At 41.3% G+C, this 20,351-nt stretch overlaps 1 protein-coding gene across 3 annotated transcripts in view; it reads left to right on the top strand.

The window, feature by feature from the left end:
- The window catches only part of mad1l1 (mitotic arrest deficient 1 like 1), a 610,531-nt gene that overhangs the window by 228,602 nt on the left and 361,578 nt on the right, over nucleotides 1–20,351 (top strand). For all 3 annotated transcript variants that reach the window (XM_055651367.1, XM_055651368.1, XM_055651366.1), the window contains one exon: nucleotides 3,801–3,891. In XM_055651367.1, coding sequence (XP_055507342.1) covers nucleotides 3,801–3,891 — 91 coding nt within the window. The remainder of the gene's footprint in view (nucleotides 1–3,800; nucleotides 3,892–20,351) is intronic.

Genomic DNA, 20,351 nt, shown 5'->3' with positions numbered 1-20,351 from the left:
TCAACTGCAACATGACCTCCCAACTTCCATACAATACTCTGACTGCTGAAGGCCAATGTGCCAAACGCCTTTTTGACCTCTCTATCTACCTATACTCCACCTTCAAGGAACAATGCCCCTGCACTCCAAGATCCCTCTGCTCTACAACACTCCCCAGAGCCCCACCATTCACCGTGTAGGTCCTGCCCATGTTAGACTTCCCAAAATGCAGCACCTCGCATTTCTCTGTATTAAATTCCATCAACCATTCCTCAGCCCACCTGGCCAATTGATCAAGATCCTGCTGCAATTTTTCACAACCATCTTCACTATTTGTAAAACCACCCACTTTTGTATCATCTGCAAACTTGCTAATCTTGCCATGTATGTTCTCATCCAAATTATTGATATAAGATGACAAACAGTAACGGGCCTCAGCACCAAACGCTAAGGCACACCACTAGTCACAGGCCTCCAGTCTGAGAAGCAACCTTCCACCTTCACCCCCTGCTTTCTTCCATGAGGCCAATTTGCTATCCATTCAGCTATCTCTCCTTGGATCCCATGTGATCTAACCTTTCAGAGCAGCCTACCATGTGGGACCTAGTTGAATGCTTTGCTGCACTATCTCTTTGTAACTTGTATATGAGCAATTTGTTTGCAAATGGTCAAAAGGCCTTCAAAATCTAATGCCCTCCCTTTTGCAACATCTCAGCAGCCATGCATTGATTTGAATTATCTTCCTATTTTCACACTCTGATTTGGATGCAATTTGTCCTGTAGATGAGTTCCACTTCATCAGGAAAATTTTGAGAAAACTGTTATGTGTTGATGCAGCCTTATCGGATACCAGTCTACATTTATTAGCTATATTTAAGAGGGAGTTAGATGTGGCCCTTGTGGCTAAAGGGATCAGGGGGTATGGAGAGAAGGCAGGTACTGGATACTTAGTTGGATGATCAGCCATGATCATATTGAATGGCGGTGCAGGCTCGAAGGGCCGAATGGCCTACTCCTGCACCTAGTTTCTATGTTTCTATGTTACATTGAGGTTAGGTTTGTTGTGAAGGTGATGGATAAGAGAATAGTTCACATGCAGTCATGCCGAATGTACTTTATCACCCCCTTTATCATACTTAATCACCCCAGGGTAGGGGTGTCAAAAACTAGAGAGCATTGGTTTAAGGTGAGAGAGAAATTAATGAAAGGCAAGTTTTTCACAAGTTTTTTGGGTGGTGGGTCTATGCAACAAGTTGCCTGAAGAAGTGGCAGAGGCGGGTACAATTACAACGGTTTAGGAGAGGCAAATACAATTACAATGATCAAAAGACATTTGGAAAGGCTCACGCTAGGATAGGTTTAGAGGGACTGTGATTTTGGACCAAAGGTGTTTGCGCTCAAACTACCTCATATTACAACCAAACCTAAACCTATTCTTGAATAGAAAAAAAGTCACAAAGTGCTGGAATAACTCGGCGAGCTAGGCATCATATCTGGAGAACATGGATACGTAACCTTGTGGGTTGGGACCCTTTTTCAGACTAATTATAGGGAGGGGGTGGGGGGGGGGGGGGAGAAAGCTGGAAAAATTCAATCAGTCTGAAGAAGGAACTCGACCCAAAAAGTTACCTGTCCATGTTCTTCAGAGATGCTGCCTGACATGATGAGTTACTCCAGTGCTTTGTGTCTTTTTTTTAAACAGTGTCTGCAGTTCCTTGTTTCTACTCTGTTTTTGGATAGATTCTGTAACCTACTGCTCTGAGAAATCTGCGACACACTACACACATTTGCCTTCCATAGTATCTTTACCAGTTTAATTTGTCCTACTGATTTGCAGATTAAGATCACCTCTGATAATTGCAAATTCCTTTAAATGGTTTTGATATTTATACTTTTTCCTATCAAGAAGCAACACTTTAATGGCCTGTATACTATTCACACCCTTGTTTTCCTTCCCATACTATTCATTATTTCCATCCATGGATGCATATGAAGCTATCTATGTATTTATGAACCGTTTTCACCAATTTGGAGTGGATGCATATTGCTGTCTAATATACTAAATATGTCTTCAAGGTTAAGCGATCATGACTGTCAAGTCCTTATCAGTGTAATTTACTTGGCTGCAGAACTGAAACATTTGTCATTGTTTGTCACAATGAGATTCCCCTGAAGGCACTTGCGTCTGGAGTTTATCTTGACAATAGTTGAAAGATGTGACAGCTTCCAGAGGAGATTCTTCTCAGTCACTTGATAAACAGTTCAGTGGTCAACATCTGGCAATTCAGACGATAAAATATGACCATCGGCTTTCAAGTTAGAAACTGGAGGCTCTCTGTGGTTTGGCATATTCTTGCATTTGTATTACTAACGTTGATACAGGTTTAGTATAATGCAGAATGTTAACAAAGTATTGACTGACGTTATGTTTGTCCAAAGTCTGTATGTTAAACTTTCTGTGGTTGTATGAAATAGTATTTATTCTTATTTACAAATATTCAGAAGGTACAAGGTGCCTCTTCAGTGGTTACAACAGTGAAGTATGTTTTTATTTTAACTTTTAAATTTTAAACTTTACTTTGGAGACATAGCGCAGGAACGGGCCATTCGGCCCACTGAGTCTGTGCCGACCCGCGATCAACCTGTACATGAAGTGCTTTGAGAGGTTGGTTATGACGCATATCAACTCTTACCTCAACAAGAACCTCGACCCATTACAATTTGCCTACTGCCACAACAGGTCAACAGAGGATGCTATCTCATTGGATCTCCACTCTGCGCTGGACCACTTGCACTATAAAATCACATATGTCAGGCTAGTTCAATGCCATCATCCCCAGCAAGCTGGTTACCAAGCTCAAGGAACTGGCTGTCTGTGCATCCCTCTGCAACTGGATCCTTGACTTCCTCATCAACAGACCACAGTCTGTTCGAAGTGGCAAAAACACTTATTCCTCAATAACCATCAGTATGGGATCACCTCAAGGCTTTGTGCTCAGCCCCCTGCTCTACTCGCTCTATACTCAGGTCTGCAGGTTGGCGCAGACTCAGTGGGCCGAATGATGGGTCCTTTCCTAATCATTATGGAGGGCACTTATATTGGAGCCAAATATAAACTATATATATATATGTGTATATATATATATATATGTGTGTGTGTGTGTATAGTTTTTCATATTTATATATATATATATCTATATATTAAAACTGTGTGTGTGTGTGTTTCTGTGTTTGTGGTTGTGCCTTTGATTCCTTGCCAAACAACTCTGAAATTCTCCCAGATTTTTTCCATTTCGGTAGAGATTTCACTTTTACATTCTCAAATCCACTCCTCATTAAATTGTGTCATGTTTATGTACACATTTTAATAAAATCCTCCCCCCCCCAAAAGCTCCCCCCCATAGAATGTTGGCGAACGTTCCATCGTGCGATGTCACAATGCCCAATGCTCACAGACGTCCAATCGGAATGGAATCATTTACATATGCCTTTGCTCCAGCCCCAGCCACGCCCCCCCCCCCCGCCTGATGTCGCAGCACGTTGCATTGTGTGATGTCACAATGCCATCCCTCACAGATGTCCATTCGGAATGGATCTCATTTACATATGCCTTTGCACCAGCCCCAGCCCCCCCACCCCCCCCCCCCCCCCCCCCAACAGGTCTACACTTGGTCTAGTATCATATGTGTGTGTGTGTGTGTATATATTATAGTGTTTACATTTGGCTCCAATATTAATTAACATTTGGGATGATGGCTACCAAAAAAAAACATTGGACAAGAAAACGTATGGACATGACTCCCAATTCTGCTTTGTTGCAGGCAGAAGATTGAAGAGTTGGAAGCTGAGAGAGGGCGGCTTGATGAAGCAAACAAGGTCTTGGAAATGAAACTGGATCGGTGCACCCTTCAGGTATAGGCATGTGCGGTCTTGGAGAGTGCACAATAATAACATATGCTTTAATTTACTTATTCCCGTAAAGACAGTGGAAGAAATCGGCAAGCATATGTCAGTAGAGTGGTTTTCTCTCTTGGGCGTAAAATTGTAGATTTATTCTGTGGGGGAGGTGGGATATAATTGCAGAACAGTCCGAAAAATGTAAAAATAAGTGAGTTGTGTTTTCCAAAATAGCACTGTTATGATTTGGGAAGGAACTGCTTGAAAAAGCGATGGACAGAAATTCAATACCTCCTTTGCAAAAGCAACTGGATACTTTCTTGAAGGACAATAAAAATCAGTGCCGTGAGTTTAGGGCAGGTATGGATACTCTAATTGGATAGATCTTTCAAGGAACCGGCAAAAGAACAACAGGCTAACTGCTTACCTCTATTTTAGCTTTACTATGATTTTAAAATATTTCTTCTCTTTTATATGAAGGGACAAGTTTACTTTATTCCTATCATAGCTTAGTCCTACTTTGACTTCTAACTAGTTGCAAATAGTTTTCTATTTATACTTGCAAGATCTGATTTTGAAGTGTTGCTTTATTTTAAAGTAAAAATAAACTGCAAAACAGTCATTTCATTTTTTTGTCTGAGCCAGAATTTTACAATACCCTGCCAGACTAAAAGCATCTCTTGTAATTATTAATTTAGTTTATCACAGGAAGAGAGAGAAACAGCACAAGAAACAGATCAATCATATCATTAAATCTGAACTGACCATTAAACGCCCATTGACACTAATCCTAGTCTAATCCTATTTTATTCTCCCCTCAAAGTGACCTTCAGATTCTGCAGTTCACTAGGACCTATTTACAGTGGCCAATTAACTTTACACATTTTTATTGTGGAAGTCGGAACACCTGGAGGAAACCCACATGGTCTCAACGAGAACATGCAAACACACACACAGAGTGTGCACCAAAAACCAGATTCATCCCTGATTGTTGGAGCTGTCAGACAGCAGCTCTGTCCCGCACAATTTTGCCATTGCAGTTAAATCAAGCCGTTAAAAAAGATGGGTTTGTTAAAAGTACTTTGCACAGCAGAATGCTTGTTTGGTTTTGCATTCTTAAGCTCCTTCTGCTAATCCGGTATAGTGCACCAGAGACATGCTTGAATTTTTTTTTACGATGTTTTAACTTATTATTTTGGCTTGTTTTGTTAGCACACTAAATAAAAAGCTCCAGGACCTGGCCTCGTATTGTAGGCCAGCAATTCAGCCAGGCTGAAGAATTACAATATTATTGGGCATTCATCTTTCAGACTAATCTCTATAATATCCTATGTGGCTCCTTTGATTGATATTTAAAACAAAATCACAATATTATTTTGAAGATGGATCGGGAATACATTCATTTCTCCCAGCAAGATTTATCCCATAATCAGTGCTGAAGGAAACAGATTAACTGGTCTGTCATCTTATTTGCTGTGCACATATTACCTGTCTCATTTGCTTTCCAGTACAGGTGACCACATATCAAAGTATTCATTGACCATGAACCACCTTGGGATGTGAGATTTGTACTTAGTAGAATACTTATACAGTGTAGAATTTTTGCACATACTGTACACGAACATTTAAGTAATATTGTTTTCTTGTTTCATATTGTTTCATTTCCCACTTGGAAAAAGGTTTTGAAGTATTTGCTGGATGCAAAATCTTTTCATGGCTGTTTGGAATTCAGCATTATTGCTCATATTGCACCAGGCTCTGATACTGTCAATGGAATTGATAGTTGAAGAGTAGTGTATATAGTTGCAATCTATAACTTTCCAAGTACAGACATTCTTTTAACAAAGTGCAAAATGTTATTTTTTGTGACATTGCTGTCTTCAAAGGTAAATGTTCACACTTGTAACCTTTTAGAAAATATTCAATTTGAGCTTTTGACAGAAAAGCCATAGATTTGCTCTGGCTTGCGACTCAAGAGGCCGATTGATTTTATTTCAGCATCTATTAGGGTTGTGTCCAATCTTCTTTTATTACCAAATCTCAGGGAAGAATGTGCTGGCAGTTCACATAAAGGGAAGAAAGACAGCACTTAGCTTCTTACGATTGAGTGTTTGCACACAGACCTGTCGCCGACTGGTTACTTAATTGGTGATTTGGTGCCAAATGATGAAAGTGAAAAATGTTGTTCAGTTGGACTTTAATGACTTTTGTAGTATGCAGCCAATCATTCTAAATTAAGAGAGATTGATTTATATTCAACATTGTGCCGATGTTGCAGCAGAAGGACCATTTTTGATGTTGGTAAGTTTACCAACTTAGTGAGGTAGAGATAAATATTTTTCTTAGTTCAAACCAGTGATGTATTTGTGCAGAAATATTCTAATACCACTGTGCAGCTCAAGGTTTCTCTTAATTATTTTATATAACCTTCTCTTGTAACAGCAGTTCTCATAAATTGAGTTTATGCTTTTTGGCCCCAAAAGTGCCACTTCTAGATTCCATTCATGTGAGTGATCAAGAAAGTAAATGGGCAGGGACATATATTTGTTATTCATTTCTCTTCAGAATCATGTTGTTATATTTAGTTTGCCATTTTATTAATTTCTTCTGATGTGTGAGTAGCTTTCTAGCCCATTACAGAGCGGTTAAGAGTCAGCCACATTGCTGCAAGTGTGGTGTTGCATATAAAACAATTTAGATAAAGTTGGCAGATTTTCTTCCCAAAGGGTCATTAATTAACCAAATTGTGTTTAACAGGTACCTTTTATTTTCATGGGCATCATTTCTGATACTAACTCCACATTCCAAAGTTATTTGATTAATGGAATGGAATTTAAGATCCTGACCTGCTTTGTTGGAATTCATATTCATGTTCTTGTATCATTAGTCCAAGTTCTTGCTTGTTAGTCCAGTGAAATGTTCCTATTATGGTCATTGTTCCTTTATCCATGTTTATGACAGAGAATATCTGAATATTTTTTTAAATCACACTGAAATAACCATCTTTTATCAATTGAAAGGATGAGGATTACTGCACAATATTTCAATTAGTGGTCAAGCAGAATGGTCGTAATGATACGTAATCCCCATTTCTTTCCCAATGAGTCAGGAATCTCAAAAGAATAGAAGTGTTAGTCAAATAAACCATTTGTTTAGGACTATGGTGATGTTTTATATATGAATGCATCTTCAAAATGCCTACAGTCTTTGGACACGGTCTACCACGGAGCACTGAGATTTGTTACTAATTTTAAAACCCTCACGCACCACTGCTCTTTGTATGCTCAAGTTGGATGGTTTGCCCTGTCCACCCGCAGACTCCATCATTGGCATATCCTTATTTATAAGACTATCCTCGGTGTTCTTCCTTCATACCTGCAGAAGTATGTGATTCGAAAAAGCACAGGAACTTATCAGCTCCACTCTGAGGACTTGTTCTTACTAACTGTACCTAAAGTCCGTACTGAACTGGGGAAAAGGGCATTTAGTTATCCCTTCGCATGGAACCAGCTACAGAATGAACTGAAACTTAAGGAGCTGGTTTCTATAAACAGATTTAAATTCCCTTCTTAATGATGTTGAAACGGGCTCTTCTGTCTGTACATGCTTTGTTTGATGATGTTTTGACTGTGACTCTATTTATATGTTCTCTGTTGTTTTTAAATTATTGTCTGTAACTGTGGAACTGTGCTGCTGCCTGTCTTGGCCAGGACTCTCTTGTAAAAGAGATTTTTTAATCTCAATGAGACTTCTGGTTAAATAAAGGTTAAATAAAATGAAAATAAAATTCCATTTGCACATCATTGAAAATATAAATAAACCACGAATTCTCAAGTTGCTAAATCTGAATTAGTGTACATAACTTGATATGATGCTCAAGACGTTGTTGACAATCATGGAATATTGACGAGTTGAGAAGTATTGGGACTCTTCTCTTGTTTCCTCAAAAATGTAACACTGGTTGCCGTTTATCAAATGATAGCTTTCTGGGTATGGCCAGATGCTAGAATTAAAGTTTTTTTGTTTTTTTTACCGTATCAAGACTTTTTATCTTGAACTAATTACATCCAGTAGAAAGCAAGCATCAAATATATTTGCATAACAATTATGACCAGATTCTTCAATATGAAAGGTGCTAGATTTTGTTCATAAAAACATGCATATTCAGCTCAAATCTTCAATTCAGGGAAGACAATGTAAAATGACCACATATATCTGTTGTTAGAAATATTACAGTTAAACATAAGTCTTTCCATCTGTTTCAGTGTAAATGCTTTGCATGCCTGTGCTAAATTTAAAATCTTTACAAAGGAATGAACTAGTTGTTTGCAATCAAACAAAACACTACTAATTGTCTCAGGGAAACAAATCCCTGAAATGTAAAAACTACCAGCTGAGACCTTGATCTGTAGATTTGCCTTGCTGTCTGCAAACAATGTATTCCTAGCTTTGTCATAGGAGGTGGACAGACTCCTTGAAAAAGTGTAATAACATAGAAACATAGAAATTAGGTGCAGGAGTAGGCCATTCGGCCCTTCGAGCCTGCACCGCCATTCAATATGATCATGGCTGATCATCCAAACTCAGTATCCCGTACCTGCCTTCTCTCCATACCCTCTGATCCCCTTAGCCACAAGGGCCACATCTAACTCCCTCTTAATTATAGCCAATGAACTGGCCTCGACTACCCTCTGCAGCAGAGAGTTCCAGAGATTCACCACTCCCTGTGTGAAAAAAGTTCGTCTTATCTCGGTTTTAAAGGATTTCCCCCTTATCCTTAAGCTGTGACCCCTTGTCCTGGACTTCCCCAACATCGGGAGCAATCTTCCTGCATCTAGCCTGTCCAACCCCTTAAGAATTTTGTAAGTTTCTATAAGATCCCCTCTCAATCTCCTAAATTCTAGAGAGTATAATAATAATAATAATAATTTTTATTTATATAGCACTTTTCAACAAAACCAGTATTTGAACCAAAGTGCTTTACAGAGATTGATTAAATTAATTGAACAGATCAAATGTCAATAAATCCATAAAAACAAAAAAAAAGAGAAAAAAGACACAGAACAGTACACTATAGAAATCAACAAGAAACGTCCCCCCACAGCAGAATTCACTGTGAGGGAAGGCACTAAAATTATCCAGTTCTCCCCCTCATAGTCCACCCGAGGTCGGGGTCTATATGTGGCCTCCTCAGCCAACTCGATGTTCTCAGGCCCTCTGCCGCGAAGCCGGATCATCGGCGTCGGGTGAATAAATCAAGTCTATCCAGTCTTTCTTCATAAGACAGTCCTGACATCCCAGGAATCAGTCTGGTGAACCTTCTCTGCACTCCCTCTATGACAATAATGTCCTTCCTCAGATTTGGAGACCAAAACTGTACGCAATACTCCAGGTGTGGTCTCACCAGGACCCTGTACAACTGCAGTAGAACCTCCCTGCTCCTATACTCAAATCCTTTTGCTATGAAAGCTAACATACCATTTGTTTTCTTCACTGCCTGCTGCACCTGCATGCCTACTTTCAATGACTGGTGTACCATGACACCCAGGTCTCGCTGCATCTCCCCTTTTCCTAGTCGGCCACCATTTAGATAATAGTCTGCTTTCCTGTTTTTGCCACCAAAATGGATAACCTCACATTTATCCACATTATACTGCATCTGCCAAACATTTGCCCACTCACCCAGCCTATCCAAGTCACCTTGCAGTCTCCTAACATCCTCCTCACAGCTAACATTGCCCCCCAGCTTAGTGTCATCTGCAAACTTGGAGATATTGCCTTCAATTCCCTCATCCAGATCATTAATATATATTGTAAATAGCTGGGGTCCCAGCACTGAGCCTTGCGGTACCCCACTAGTCACTGCCTGCCATTGTGAAAAGGACCCGTTTACTCCTACTCTTTGCTTCCTGTTTGCCAGGCAGTTCTCTATCCACATCAATACTGAACCCCCAATGCTGTGTACTTTAACGTGAGAATTCCTGGTCCACAACTATTCAACCATTTGTGATATTGATGGGAGTATACAGAAACCTGCATAAAGAGTGGAAGGAAGCCACCCAGCTGCCTATCCTGCCACATACTCCTCCCTAATAGCGGCAGCATCCCACATTGATATTATTGCATAGCCCACCTTGGAAATGGGATGGAGGCAGCACCCTCAATGGTATGGGACTGTTGAAGAAGAATAAATGGTTTCATTGAAATCTTGCAGGTTACATTTGTCAGGGAATATATGTGCTGGCTAATCTTGATTCCACAGCTGAACATCAAACAGAAAGATTTAGTGAGGTCAATTTTTGCTTTTTATATTATAACACTAAAAATGAATAAAAACTTTATTTGATTGATCAAACCCATCTGCATTTTGATCTATTGATTTTTTTTCATCAATTTCTCTATTGCAAAAACTAGGCAAGTTTAAAGAAGCCTTTTTCTCCTATTATTGTTTTATAAGCAGGGGAAAAATGGTGAAGCCTGATATTTTCTTTACCCCGCACGTTAAAACCCATGTGTGTTTAGAATTTGAGTGAAACAACTTAGTTGAGTTTAGTTTATTGTCACCATTTGATGCCGCTTGACTGGGATTATTGTTGCCAGGATATCATAGTGGCACTGCAGTGTCTGTTTAACAATCTACATAAAATGCAGTAGACATCAAAATATACTTGCCTCTCCATAGTATACAACAATCCCCATCCGTAGTATACATCAATCCCCAGCTGCAGACTTCTGCTTTCTGCAGCCACACGTTAAATTTTGACAAGGCTGTGTTTATGGCATTACTTTCTCACCTTGATAACTCTCCTAGACAGATGTGTACTGTATTGGTGCAAGACATTCCTCAGTGGAATGAAGGGAACAGGCTTTGCTGCGAGTCTCACCATATAAAAGAATGTACAAAAGCATTTGTAGGTACATTTACATTAATATTCTTGCCTATCTGAGTGTTGTTCACAACAGGATGAAGTTTGTACAGTGTAGTTGAAGTTGGATGTGTCAAGCCCAGTAGTTTTTACAGTCAATCCATTACATCATGTGTGCAGCGAATGCCCTGGCCCCTCTAGTTTAGTTTAATGATACGGTCAATGCTGACCATCATCTGTTTACAATTTAGTTTATTGTCACATGTACAGTGAACAGCTGTTAATGATGTTTCTATGTTATTCCACCTTTGCACCCATGCTCTACACATTAAGGATGAATGAACCAGGGAGCTGCAGGGGGAGTGGTCTCAACGGAAAATGGAAATGGGTGTGGATGGAAAGATATGACTGATGGTGGGATCATGTTGAAAATGGCAGGAATGTTGTGTTGAATGTGGAAGCAAGTGGAGTGAAAGGCAAGGACCAGGGACCTCTATCCTAGACCTGTCTGAAGAGATGGGGTGTTAGACCAGAACTACAGATCTGCAACAGCAGGGGGGAACCATGTTTACTTAAGAAAGAGGACAACCCAGTTGTCCTAGAGTGGAAGTATTCGCAGGAAGAGTTGAGCCTTTGCACTGGGGCAGTAAACAGTCGACGGAGAGGTGACTGTTTTCCAGGTCGCCTCCCTCGCGGCCTAACAGCATGGATTGGAGCGGCCTTTCCCGGAGTCGGGCCCAGAGCTTCAGCAGCAGGCGCAGCATGGACTTTTTCCATCGCAGAGCGGGGCGAACCCATGCTGGGGGTCGCCAGAGAGGAGTGCTCCTATCGCTGGCCTGGTGACTTTGGCATCATGGGGCTGTGATCTGGTATCTCTTGCTGAGGATCGCCGGAGAAGAGCTCCGTGTGCCGGCCTGCGGACTATAACATCCTGAAGCCACGGTCTCCGGTAGAAAAGTGCCGATTCAGGCACTCCAAGCCCAACATCGGAGTTTCGATTATCCCAACAAGAGGGCCTGTACATCTGGCCGTCTGTAGCGGCGACTACGGAGGGTTCATGGCCCCGACCATGGATGAACAAAGGAGGACTGACTGAACTTTATTGCTTTCCACCACAGTGAAGAATGCTGTGGTGGATGTTTGTGTTAAATTCTATTGTGTATTGTGTGTTCTTTTTTTAAGTGTATCGCTGCTGGCAAATTCATTTCACTGCACCTTCGGGTGCATGTGACAAATAAATTTGACTTTCGCTTTGACTTGACTTTGAGATAGCAGTGAAAGGTGCTTGTGCACAGCTCTGTATCTATATTGAAAAGCTGGCAACAACATTGTCTCAACATGCGTATGTAATTAAATCAGGACATGTCCTGCCAAATATTTTCTTAATACGGTCAAAAATCATATTTACAGTATATTTATCTAATTTTCCTATAATAGTAATGGCCTGTACAAAATTAGTTACCAGATCTGATATCATGGTTCAAATGTACCACTGTTATGAGCTGCCCAAGTTTGCTAGTTTTCTAACCTCACCTGGACTGGACCCTTCTTTGTCCACTTGGAAACTGCCTCCCTGTTGATCAGTGTGGCCCTACTCCCTTGAGAAGCCTTTTAAGGAAGTTCAATTATACCTGCAAGCTGTCAAGGATTAAACATTTGAAGTCCAGTATTTCAGCTTTAGTTCATTATCCAAATATATGCATACTGAGTGGAATTTCAGAGTTTTATCCAAAAAGTCCAGGCCAATAAATTTGACCACCTGTAGAAAAGGCAATTTGGAATATGCAATAAAATTCCTGTTATCTGCAATCCTTGGAAATGTCACACTTCATGGTTGGGTCTACAGCCTGAAACTCACTACCTCATAGCATATGGGGGTACTTTTTCCTAAACTAATGCAGAAGTTCATGAAAGTGACTCATCACTAAATCCAGGATGTTTAGGGACTAAAAAAACTCCGAAAGGCAGGCAAAAAGGCAAAATAAAATGGCAAAAAAGGCACGAAAAAGGCATTTATTGACATAAAAATGCATGTATTTCCATCACCAAAATATGGTTAAAAATTATAATATACAGGTCTACTCACGGTCCCTCAGATCCACATCAGCCGGTCTCCTCTCCATCTACAAGTCCAACCTCCGCAGTTTTGGGGACAGAGCCTTCTCCAGGGCGGCTCCCAGGCTCTGGAACTCCCTCCCCCAACTGATCCACAATTCCGTGTCCCTACCATCTTCCAGTCCCGCCTCAAGACCCATCTCTTCACCTCTGCCTATCCTTAGCCCCACGCCCCCCTCCCTTTTCATCTGTGCATTAATTGCCTCATATTGTGTTTTGAATTGAATTCTGTCTTTACTTTGTGTACTAGTCATGTCTCTACTATTTATTTCATTCCCCTTACATGGTTTTCCTCTACCTGCTAAATTTTTGTAAGGTGTCCTTGAGACTCTTGAAAGGCGCCCATAAATAAAATTTATTATTATTACTACATTAAATGACCAAAGTTGCCTGGTTGCACATATTTACTAGCATATTTTTCAAATTATCTGGTGTTAAACGATGCCGTCTGATAGACAGTTGTGAAATACTTCTTTCTACCTCAGCTGAGGTCACTGGTGCATACCCGAAACAAGCCACAGAGTCTATATTTATGTTGATATCTTGTGCATTACAACTACCTTTGAGAACTTTAGCTATGTTTTGTATTTGTATTTCTTCATGATCTTTATTATCTAAAATCACTCTCACATTTTCCTTGTATGTCTTTACCTACATCGCCAGGAATTTTATGGATATCGTCAGTTACTTTGTTGAAAACCTGCAAGTTATTCACTAATGTTTTGCCACGTTTCTCAAGGGAAATGATAGCTTGTGGGAAGTTTGCAAAATTGGAAGCAGTAAACACAAGATCGCAGTGGAGGGCCTTTTTCTGCATGATGTCACTGACGATCCTGACTGCAGCAGATTCTTCTTCTTCAAAACAGTTGATGATTTATTTTATCGTTTCAAAATTTGCAGCAAAGTAGAGTACTGCAGAGATCAATGTACCCCACCTAATCAAAACGGGCTGAGGAGGTAGCGGAATCTCAGGTGCCATTTCCATGAACAACTGCACATGTGATGGTGCTTTGAGGAAGATCTTCTTGACATTGGAAACTAGTTGATATACATTTGGAAACAAGCTACTTATGTGCTTGGCAATTTTATGAAGTCCTTGAGCTAAGCATGTCAAATGCAACATTTTGGGGAATAAAAGTTTAAAAGCATGAGCAGCTTTTTTCATGTACGGAGCTCACAAATAGAAGAACATTCTTGTGTTTTATATCTTCTGGGCAAAGTACAGCAAGTGAAGATGTAAACAACTGAGCAATAGTTGAGCTGTTTGACTTCTCCAATGTCAACAAATACTCCTTTGATGGTTGACCTGCCTCCAGTGTAACAATGACCACATTGGCAACACATCTCCCCACAGCATCGGTTGTCTCGACTGTTGAGATCCATATTTTGTTGCATGCAACTTCATCTCTAATTTTCTGCACAACAATGTTGAAGTTGCTGCCAACACAATTTTTCCTTAATGATGACTTGCTTGGTATATGTTCCTCTGTGTATTTCTCTAAAAAACCTTAGAGATTTGTTTTCCAATTTCCACAGTGGAATTCCAGCATCAATGAATGCCTTGCACAGATCAGTCAAACTCAGATTTGCGACTGGAGCCAGCAGTAAATGTAGTGAGGAGACAAGCCTGGGTATTTTGCTTGGGTAGTCTATACCCCAGCGGTATCAACACTGACTTCTCTAATATTAGATAGCCCTTGTCTTCTCCCTCCTCCCCCTCCCCTTCCCAGCTCTCTTTCTATTCCTACTGTTTCCGCCTCTTCCTTTCTTTTTCCTGCACCCACCCCCCCTCTTCACATCAGTCTGTAGAAGAGTGTCGACACGAAATGTCGCCTATTCATTCTCTCCATAGGTACTGCTTCACCCGCTGAGTTTCTCCAGCATTGTTTGTGTACTTTTGATTTTTCCAGCATCTGCAGTTCTTTCTTTAATAGATCTTGGAGAAGACTGGGGCAGTGGCAGGAACGAATGAACGATGGTAGCGCCCCCGGTTTCACCCCGGTGGTGGAAATTTTCTTGTAAGTTGTACTATGTTAACACGTTAATAGTAACTTATTAATATTAACGTATTAACATGAAAACGTCATTGTAATCACGGTACAACTAGAGAAAATAGCACAACCTTTTAGCAAAATGGCAAAAAAAAAGGCTGGTTTAGGCACTCGATCGTGAAAAAGGCATTATCTTGGTGAAATCATCAAAAAAGGCACATGGCATTTATCATCACCTTGCTGCCACATCCCAAGAATGAATAAAAACAAATTATCTCCAACAAGCTCACAACGTTGTTTTATTTTTTCCTTTATCTTTTCTGGCTACCGCTCAGTTTCTCACATAATTTCTAGATGTTTTGCCTTTGCCTTTTAGTAACAGTGAAAAACTGGCAAGTGAAAAATGAGAGGCTTGTCTTTAAAGTGAATTAATTTCCCCAGATGATCAGTTTTTCTCTGTAAAGCCTGATTTACGTTCCTGTGTTGGTTGCTTCAGAGTTTATATATCTATTTCCAGTAATTTCATCTGATATTCCAGCTGTCTAAACTTTTCAAGATCCATGTTAGGCCAGACGTTTGTGGAGACACAATTTCAGTGCTGATGTTGGTGTATGCAACATTTGATCTGCCACCAGCGCCCATCATCCCACATGAGACAATTTTGATAAAGTTAAAAAATCTTGGCAATGCAGAATAATGTAAGAATGGATAAAAACCTGGATCAAAAAATATGATATTGAGTACCTGTGAAGTATGTTAGTTGAAATAAGTGAGCTTTGGGATATGTGTATACAGGTGTGTGTGTGGGGGAGAGGGGGATGTGTGTGGGGAATGGGGGATGTGTGGGGGAGGGGGGTGTAGGGGATGGGGGGTGTGGGAGGGGGGGGGGGTGTATGGACTTACCGGTTCCCGGCCCCGGCTTCGACCGCACTCACTGGCTCCAGGACCCAGCTCCGGACTCACTCAGCGGCTCCCGTCCCGCCTGACGTGTTCACAGCCCCCACCCACGAACACAGCCAGCCCGCGGAACACACAGCCCCACACTCCGCTCACGTAGGCGCAGCTAGAGAGGGAGGTTCGAGGGGGAGGGGAGGGGGGCGGAGAGGGAGGGAGTAGAGATTGAGGGATGGGGGGGCGGCATCACAGGGGAGGGTTGATTCCCAAACGCAATACTTCACCACTCACCCATTGGTCCCAATATTCACCACTCCCTAGAGAGGGAAGAGGGGCAGAGAGGAAGGGCCCTCCTCTTCCCCTTCTCCCTCTCCTCCCCCATTCATCCTCCCCCCCCCCCTCTCCTACCCCCCCCCCCCTCCTACCTCCCCCCTCCTACCCCCCTTCTCCTCCTCCTCCTCCTCCCCCCCCTCCTTCTCCCCCCCTTCTCCTCCCGCCCTTCTCCCCCCCCTTCTCCTCCCCCCCTCTCTCTCCACTGCCTCTCCCCCCCCTCTCTCTTCCCCCTCTCTCTCTTTCTCTGCCCCAGAGAGGGGTAGAGATGGAGGGGGAGGGGGTAGAGGCAGCACCTACCCAGGAAACACGAGCCGAGGTGCGAGCGTACTTCGTTTACAGCGGCTGGGCTGTGGGCGGAGCTAGGCGTGCGCTGCGGACGGCCGGGTGAGTGCTACTCGGGAGGCGACAAAATGACTGTGTTGGGGGGGGGGGGCTAACGTAAGTCGTCAGATGTTTTAATCCAGAGCCCGGGGGGGGGGGGGGGAAGGGCGGCTGGAAGCGCTCCGATGAGCAAGATCAGTTCAGCAGATGATGGCAGAGTTAATCTTGATCATCTGATAAATGTGAATAAACAACAGAACTTTAATGTGAAATAAAAACAGAAAATGCTGGAATCACTCAGTAGGTCAAACACAGTGTGTGGAAAGGTAAACAAACTTAATGATGCTTTCAAATCCTTCATCAAATATATGATTTGAAATCATAATTCTATTTTCTTTCCATTAATGTAATCTAACCTGCTGAGAGTTTCCAGCATTTTTTGTATTTATTTGTAACAACTGCAATATTTCTAATTTTCAGAAACTTGGATATATATTAGATATGAAGCAAATGCTTTTAATATATGGTCTATTGTGGAACTTCCATTTGCTATTGGGTGGCCTTTTTCAGTAACTCTAGTTGCATTTATATTACCCAGAACACAGGTCTTCGTTTGTGGTAAAGAGCTACCGATTTAATGATTAGTCTTTAAACAGAAAACTGTTCTGTAAGTATATATTTATGATATGAGCAGACACAAATATTACAAAGCATAGTTGTATGTTTGTGTTGTCAATGAAACAAATCTTTCTTTTGGTCAGTAAGCTATCATTGTCAACTTATTGGCCTTGATTTCAGTTCTGGATAAAAATAACTCTGATGTACTCTTCTGTTGTAATGGACAGGTGTTGGGAAGGCAGGAGATGATTGAGCAGTATGGCTTTCAGCACTTTCAATGAATAAATAATCAGAGGTAGAATGGAAGAGCACAATAAGATATGGCACAGGGCAATGTCACCAGGACAGAGCTTTCAAGCTTCACTTCTGTTCCTTTTGATGGCTCTTTTCAAGACTTTTTGCTCATAGTAGGAACATGCAGTAGCACTGATGAGGTCTCTTGTACTTCAAAATGATTCTGCACAGTCTTGATTTATAATTTTGTGTGCCAGTCATAGAGAAATAATGAAAGAAGCCACTCATTCCTAGCAACAGATTACTGGGCTTCAGACTGAAACATTGTAAGTTCAAATTCAACAATCCCATCCTAATTTAATCCATCTCCCTTGTTCAGATGTCTCTTTTTCTTTTTCCTTTATTTCCATGTGGCTCATAACGAAACCAGAGTGAGGAAGTGGAATCATTTGTCTCATGCAAGGGAATATTGACACTCTGAATGCACCTTACAGTTATGCCTTCCACTTTGATTTGTCACGATTGTCAGGAGTCATTGTCCTTTACTTGCACTGAAAGATGAGGCAAATCCTATTGGTCAGTATCAAATGATCCAAACCAATTTATAGCAGCAATTAATCAGTTCCACTGTAAACTCTGGTCGCAGAATCCTGATGCCATCTTAACAACCGAAAGGTAGCATTGATGAAATGTAACTCATGGATAGGGAATTAAAGTGTGAAGCCAAGGGTACCATGCTCTGTGTCACATCTGACAATCAAAAAAAAAATCCAACCATTCTAAATTCTGTATTGATGGTGTGAGAGTTGCTGTATTTATACTGATGCAACTTTTACATTCCATACTTTTGTTAGCATTCCTTTTGTTAAAAGATTCAAGCAGCTCCCCTGGGTCATTGTCATGGCTCTTAAAGTTAATTTCTTGAATCTTACTCAGCAGATATGACATTGGAGCACAAGTAGGCCACACAACCCCTTGAACCTATTCCACCATTCATTGGTATGTTGACATATCTAATCACTTGAATTACATATTTCTAATCAGCAACATTCCTCTCACAAATAGAAAAAGCCATTCCCAGTATTCCCAATTTCCAGAGAGGAAATTTATTTTACCACAGTATTCCAGACACAACAACATTTTCAGCATTCTCTGCCCCGCCTCATATTGTCCTATAATGTAGTGTTGAGAACTATATGTAGTACAGAAGCTTTGGACTAATTAGTGGTGTGTGCATTTCTAGCATCACCTCCCAGCTCATCAATTATATGCCTAGACGAATAGAAGAACACATCCCGTATGCCTTTTCAATCAACTTATTGTCCTGTCCTGTCACCATTACGAATCGGTGATTGTACTCGAAGGTCCAATTGGGCTCCATGTCACTCAATATCCTCTGTTTATTATATTGCCTTGTTGCATTCTCTAACACATCTCCAAACTAAATTGCACATTCAACCTTTTATTCCAACTAAAAGGAACAAGTTGTATAGTTTAAGGCTCACTGTCTTCCACAGTTCGGTATTGTCTCCAAACATTTTATCATGCTTTCAATATGCATGGAGATCATTAGATTTGAATATTGGGATATACAACAGAAAGCATGGAATCAAATACTTGCAGCCAGGTAAAATACCTATCAGCCATCCCATTCCATTTAATTTTCCTTCTCTCTCTTGCCCATTTTGGATCTAGTTTACCGTTTTATCTTGGGATTCTAAATGGGTCTACTTTTTTATCAAACAGCATCCTAAAATCCATTAGAAATACAGGTGCACAACCTTTTATCCGAAATTCCGGAAACCAAAAAGCTCCGAAAACCGGACATTTTTTCCAGGATGTCGTCTGCACACCAAAGCTCGCGTTTGGCGTTCGGCGCCAGTGCAAACAATTTTTAGTGGTCTGCAAACTTACTAACTAACCTAGTTACAATTTCATCAGATTCACGAGGCCAGTTCGAAATCCAGACTACCAAATCTCATGCAATCCCATGCATCTTAATCTTATGGATCAACCACCTATTAATTGACCTTGTCAAATGTCAAACTGGTCCACAGAGACAACATCCACAGCCCTACCCTCCTCAATCACCTTTGTTATCCCTCAGGTTCCCATTAAATGTTTCCCTTCTCACCTTAAACCTGTGACCTCCAGTTCTTGATCCTCCTACCTTTGGAAAAGAAACTGCATACACCCTATTTATTCACCTCATGATTTGATACACCTCCATAAGATCACCCCTCAGCCTCCTGCACTCCAAGGAATAAAGTCCTAGCTTGCCCAACCTCTTCCTATAGCTCCGGCCCTCGCGTTCCAGCAACATCTTCTCTGCACCTGTTCCAGTTTAATAGCATGTTTCCTATAGCAGTGTGACCAAATCTGAACATAATACTCCCAAATCTAGCCTCACCAACATCTTGTACAACTGTAACATACCTTCTATACTCAATTCCCTGACTGAAAAGGCTTGTGTGCCAAGGGTCAGTGTGTCAGATGTAGATTTTCCCAATATTAGCTGCTCCTGACTTACTCTTCCTAGTTCTTACCTAATTATGTAATAATTTTCCTTCTCCCAAGACCCAGGCTTATCTTAATTCATAGCTATATTAATACTTAAGGAGTTATAATAACTGTTACCAAAATGCTCTCCCACTAAAACAGTAGTCACCTGGCCAACCTCATGGGTGCTCCAGTGTGCTATTACCTATATGGAGGATGCCTGTTTGTGATTTTGTTCAATGTAGGGAGACTGGTGCACAGACAATCACCCCGTGGTCCTTGACAGATCTGGGTCAGGATCCAGTGACATGTAGTCCAAGACAACCGGAGACCCTTTTCTGCTGCAGCCTTCATCAGCCTTCCCAGACGTTATGGCGCTCCACTAAGGTCAGCCATCGTCCTCCGCCTGTTCCACCGTTGAGGTCTTGGTTGGATTGCTCTTTGTCAGAGACCTCCCCCTTGATCTTACCGCCATGGGTGGCTCTACCAGGAGCATAACTCCAGACGGCATCACTCTCAGGATCTCAGGTCCACCCAAGCTCCTCCACCACAACAAGGTGACAATCCACGGAGAAGATTCTCCTATTACCCACTTACATCAGGG

The sequence above is a fragment of the Leucoraja erinacea genome, chromosome 20 (genome assembly GCF_028641065.1).
Source record: "Leucoraja erinacea ecotype New England chromosome 20, Leri_hhj_1, whole genome shotgun sequence".
Lineage (NCBI taxonomy): Eukaryota > Metazoa > Chordata > Chondrichthyes > Rajiformes > Rajidae > Leucoraja > Leucoraja erinaceus.
The sequence above is the reverse complement of the archived record's forward strand: the minus strand, read 5'-3'. Positions and strand labels throughout refer to the sequence as shown.